This window comes from Hemiscyllium ocellatum, chromosome 25 (assembly GCF_020745735.1).
Source record: "Hemiscyllium ocellatum isolate sHemOce1 chromosome 25, sHemOce1.pat.X.cur, whole genome shotgun sequence".
In the NCBI taxonomy this organism is placed as follows: Eukaryota; Metazoa; Chordata; class Chondrichthyes; order Orectolobiformes; family Hemiscylliidae; genus Hemiscyllium; species Hemiscyllium ocellatum.
Genome location: NC_083425.1, coordinates 26,688,925 through 26,693,080, shown reverse-complemented (window position 1 = coordinate 26,693,080; position 4,156 = coordinate 26,688,925). Strand labels below are relative to the sequence as shown.

At 48.5% G+C, this 4,156-nt stretch overlaps 1 protein-coding gene across 1 annotated transcript; it reads left to right on the top strand.

The window, feature by feature from the left end:
• The first annotated feature begins 962 nt into the window (after window positions 1-962).
• LOC132827970 (QRFP-like peptide receptor) lies at window positions 963-2,222 on the top strand. Its single transcript, XM_060844825.1, has one exon. It carries the CDS (start codon window positions 963-965, stop codon window positions 2,220-2,222), a length of 1,260 nt encoding a protein of 419 aa, XP_060700808.1.
• Window positions 2,223-4,156: the final 1,934 nt, after the last annotated feature.

Genomic DNA, 4,156 nt, shown 5'->3' with positions numbered 1-4,156 from the left:
AACTGTTGACTTGCTCTGTTGTGCAACCCACGAGGACTGGACACCAGTTGATTCCCGAGGACTTTCTGAGTGGAATTTTCCAGCCGTGGGGAGACCGCGAAGTGAATCTGTCAGCAAGTGCTTCCCTCCCAGAAGCACCCTTTGTACCGAGCTCAGGCGCCCCGAGTGCTCGAACCATCTGAGTGTGTTACTCTTCCTCGACCACGTCAGTTTATGAGCCAGTGAGAAGAATGTGACAAAGCGCGGACACAGAGAGAGAGGGAGAGGGAGAGGAGCAACATCACCTTGCAAACTCCACAGCCTCCTCTGTCATCTCGTCGGAGATGAAAAGACTTGGAGGCTATAGGTTTGTTCAGGTCAAATAAGAACCAAGGGACTTCGGGGGTCTGCTATTCAGAGCGGATTTGCACTTTATTTTGACGTTATCTTGAATTGATTATTTTTCCCCCTTCTGATTTTTATGTTTACAGATACCTCGGACAGTAACAGGGTAAAACTGGTTTCTAAAGAAAAGTGAAATGATGTGACAGTTGTGAACCAGAAGTGCAAACAAAAGCAAGTGAAAGATGGAAACGACCACAGGGATGTTTGAAACGGACCCCCAGAAATAACGGAGTGAATTTAATGATGGTCAGGCCGAGTTGATGATCATTTCCTCGCCACCGTCACCGAGACAAGGCTCAGCACAAACTCCGGTCTCGACCAAAGGTTCTCCCTCGCACTGCTCTGTCGGCAGGTTTCCTCCGGGGCTCGGACCGGGGCTGAGTTACCCCGGCTCTGGGCACCAGTAGCTGGGTGCTGAGGGGTGGGACTGGCCTGTGTGCTGGGACCTCTCTCCCGGCCCCTGGAGGCTGAGGAACCAGCTCCTACTCCTCCGGGAGATAGAGGGGGAGGGAAAGGTGACTCGGAGGGTCACACATTTCTGCTCTGAGGGTAACTGACCTGGGTGGGTGGGGGGGACCATGAATGTGACTCCATTCAGTTTAGAATTACTTGGAGAGTATCCCAGGAACTTCTCCGTATTCCCTCCCAGGAGCAACCTGAGCTTTTGGGAGACTATCCATTTAAACATCAACCTGCTGTTCTCGGGTTATGAACCCACCACCATTGTCTTGGGGGTGATCTACACTCTGTCCTTCATCACTGGCTTGGTGGGCAATGTCATGGCTTTGAGGGCGCTGACCAGGAAGAGGAGAAACCGACTGGCCGGCGCCGCCGCTACCCGCAGCCTGCTGGTCAACCTGGCGACCTGTGATATGATGGTGGTGTGTGTCTGCATGCCCGTGACCCTGGGCCACCAGGTCTACAACGCCTGGGTGTTTGGGGACTTCATGTGCAGGGCCGTTCCGTTTGTCCAGGCGGTGGCAGTCTCCGCCAGCGTCTTAAGCCTGGCGGTGATCAGCCTGAACCGCTACTACAGTGTGCACAGCCCCCTCCACGCCAGGGCGTTCTTCACCTGGAGAAGGATCTGCTGCATGATCGCCGGGGTCTGGCTTCTCTCGTCCGGCCTCTGCATGCCTCTCATCTTCATGAATCAGACCGAAGAGCTGGTGCTGCTGGAGGGCAGGCTGAGCATCCCGGTGTGCACAGAGAGCTGGTCCTCGCCGACGCTCAGGCAGGGCTATAACTTCCTGCTGTTCTGCGCTCTTTATGGCCTCCCGGTGCTCTTCAACCTCCTCATCTGCTTCCTGACCGCCCGGCGCCTCTGGAGTAACCAGGACCGGTTCCAGGAGGGGAACAAGAGGCAGCTGGTCGGCAGCAGCTCCCGCCTGAAGACCCGCAAGAAGATTGTCAAGATGGTGGTGGCCCTGGTTCTCCTCTTCACCCTGTCCTGGCTGCCCTTCTACGTGATTGATATCTGGATTGACTTCAGCGTTCCCAATGCCCAGCCGGACGGTGCCCACCAGGACTGGGTCCTTCACGTCAGGTCCTTTGCCCAATGGTTAGGTCTCACCAACTCCAGCCTCAACCCGCTGTGCTACTGCTTCATGGGCAACCTCTGCAGGTCTGTGAAGAGGATCAAGAAAAGCTACAGGGAGCGAATCTCTTCCGCCCTCAACCTGAACATGTCTCAGACTCCATCCAACTCCTCGGTGCTGTTGGGTGACCGAGCTGCCAATGACATCCCCAAAACTGACTTCACCAACTGGGCAGGAGGCCCAACCCTCACCAAAGGCGAAAGTGGATCTTCTGGAACCACTTGTGAGTCAGCCTTCGAATAAGCCCTGGAAACCTTTAACTGTCGTGCACTTGTTCAGACATGGGATACTTCAGTGCTCTTTACCGGATCCACTTGATCCCGAGTTTACACTCCGCCAAGTCATCAGGAGTATGATTTCTGTGAAGTTGTTTCGGTCCCTGTGTATGTATTCTGCTCCTACGCACACAAATTCCTGCAATTTTCCTTTGAAACGGGCAGGAGCGCCATTGATGGGTCAATATTCCGTCCCGGGGTTATTCCTGCCTCGCTCAGGCGTGCATCATGTATCATAAGCCCTCAGATCAAAGGAGAAGTGAGATCCAAGGACAAGTGCCCCTCCCTGCGATGCGAAGGGTATGATTCTATGACTCTGTGGTTAGGACTGAACCAGCTGCCACCTCAAGGAAAATCGCCATCTGTTAAATAGAGGCAGATCCTAAAATGAAATGACGGCATTGTAATGAACGGAGAAAATATGGCGTGTAGATAATCATTGAAAATAAAAGAAGTAATGACATTCTGATTAAGTCACTCAGGCATAGCCCCAAGGTTTTGCTTTCTGACTTTGCATGATACAATAGTCTTCCAGGTTTAGTATTCGGAGCTTTGGATATTTCATAACATTAAACAGTAACACGATAATAGTGTTGAGGTTCTTTGTTGACTAGAACACAAATAGATTTAGTTAAAAATCACACCACACCAGGTGATAGTCCAACAGGTTTGTTTGGAGGCACTAGCTTTCCAAGCGCTGCTACTTCATCAGGTGGTTGATTATGTGCTTCCAAATAAACATGTTGGACTATAACCTGATGTTGTGTGATTTTTAATTTTGTCCACCCTAATCCAACACCAGCTCCTCCAAATCACAAGTCGATTTAGCATTGGAATAGGTCTGGGTCCTCACACGAATACAGACTCGCAAGGGACAGAAATCTGATGTGCGGTTTCATTCCACTTGTGCCAGCCCCTCTGCACCAGGGCTGCTGAATAAAATGAAAATGAATTGAAATACATCACAAGGCAACTTGAAAGCATTGCTAAAGGCCATTGCTAAAGCCTCGGGCATGGGGATGAAATATACTTAATCCATTACCTCGAAGAAATCAATGTGAATCTTTTTTTGTGAAAATGTTATGTTTACATCCATTTATTTGATAACTGTAAAGTGTCCATGTTTTGTAATTATGTTGGTGACTGTCACTGAATTAAACATAAACTAAGCTGATACTAATTGTCAGCCATTTTGTCCCTATTTTTAATTCTTCTCAAAAAAGTTCATTCGACCTAATGTCAGCACTGTGTGTAAAAAGTGAGGTCTGCAGATGCTGGAGATCAGAGCTGAAAATGTGTTGCTGGTTAAAGCACAGCAGGTCAGGCAGCATCCAAGGAACAGGAAATTCGACGTTTCGGGCCGGACCCCTTCATTAGGAATCTAATGTCAGCACTGCCGCACTTGAGCACACCAGGATCATCATATGTAAAACTTGCATCATATCTCTGGATTTAGTTTCATTTTAATGTTATCCCTCAGTTATATAAGTTATTTTCTGGAGGTTTGGTCCTTTTTCCCGACCAGACACAATCCCCTTAATGAAGGGATTCATCAGTTATATTGGCACAGGCTAACTCAGCAATTGGTTTCTCCAGTGACTGACTGTGCTAATTCATAGAAGATCCATTTCTGATCATTCTATTGCACAATGATTTAGTACAGTATTGTATTCTTTCCTTATGTCCTTCTAAAACATTTCTTAGCTCTTCAAATCAGCATGTAACTTATTTCCATAGACCATTATTTTCCATTTATGGTTTCTGCGTTTTTCTTTGAGTCTTTTGTTATTTTTTTGAGTCAATTTTCTCTTTTCTTCTCCTCTCCCTGTGGTATTGATGTCCTGCTGCCACCACTGCTTTTCTAAGATGTCACTGTTAATGTGTGACTCTGGTCAGGAAGCA

Coding starts and splice junctions, on each gene's coding strand:
- LOC132827970 (XM_060844825.1), top strand. CDS start 963: ATGAATGTGACTCCATTCAGTTTAGAATTACTTGGAGAGTATCCCAGG.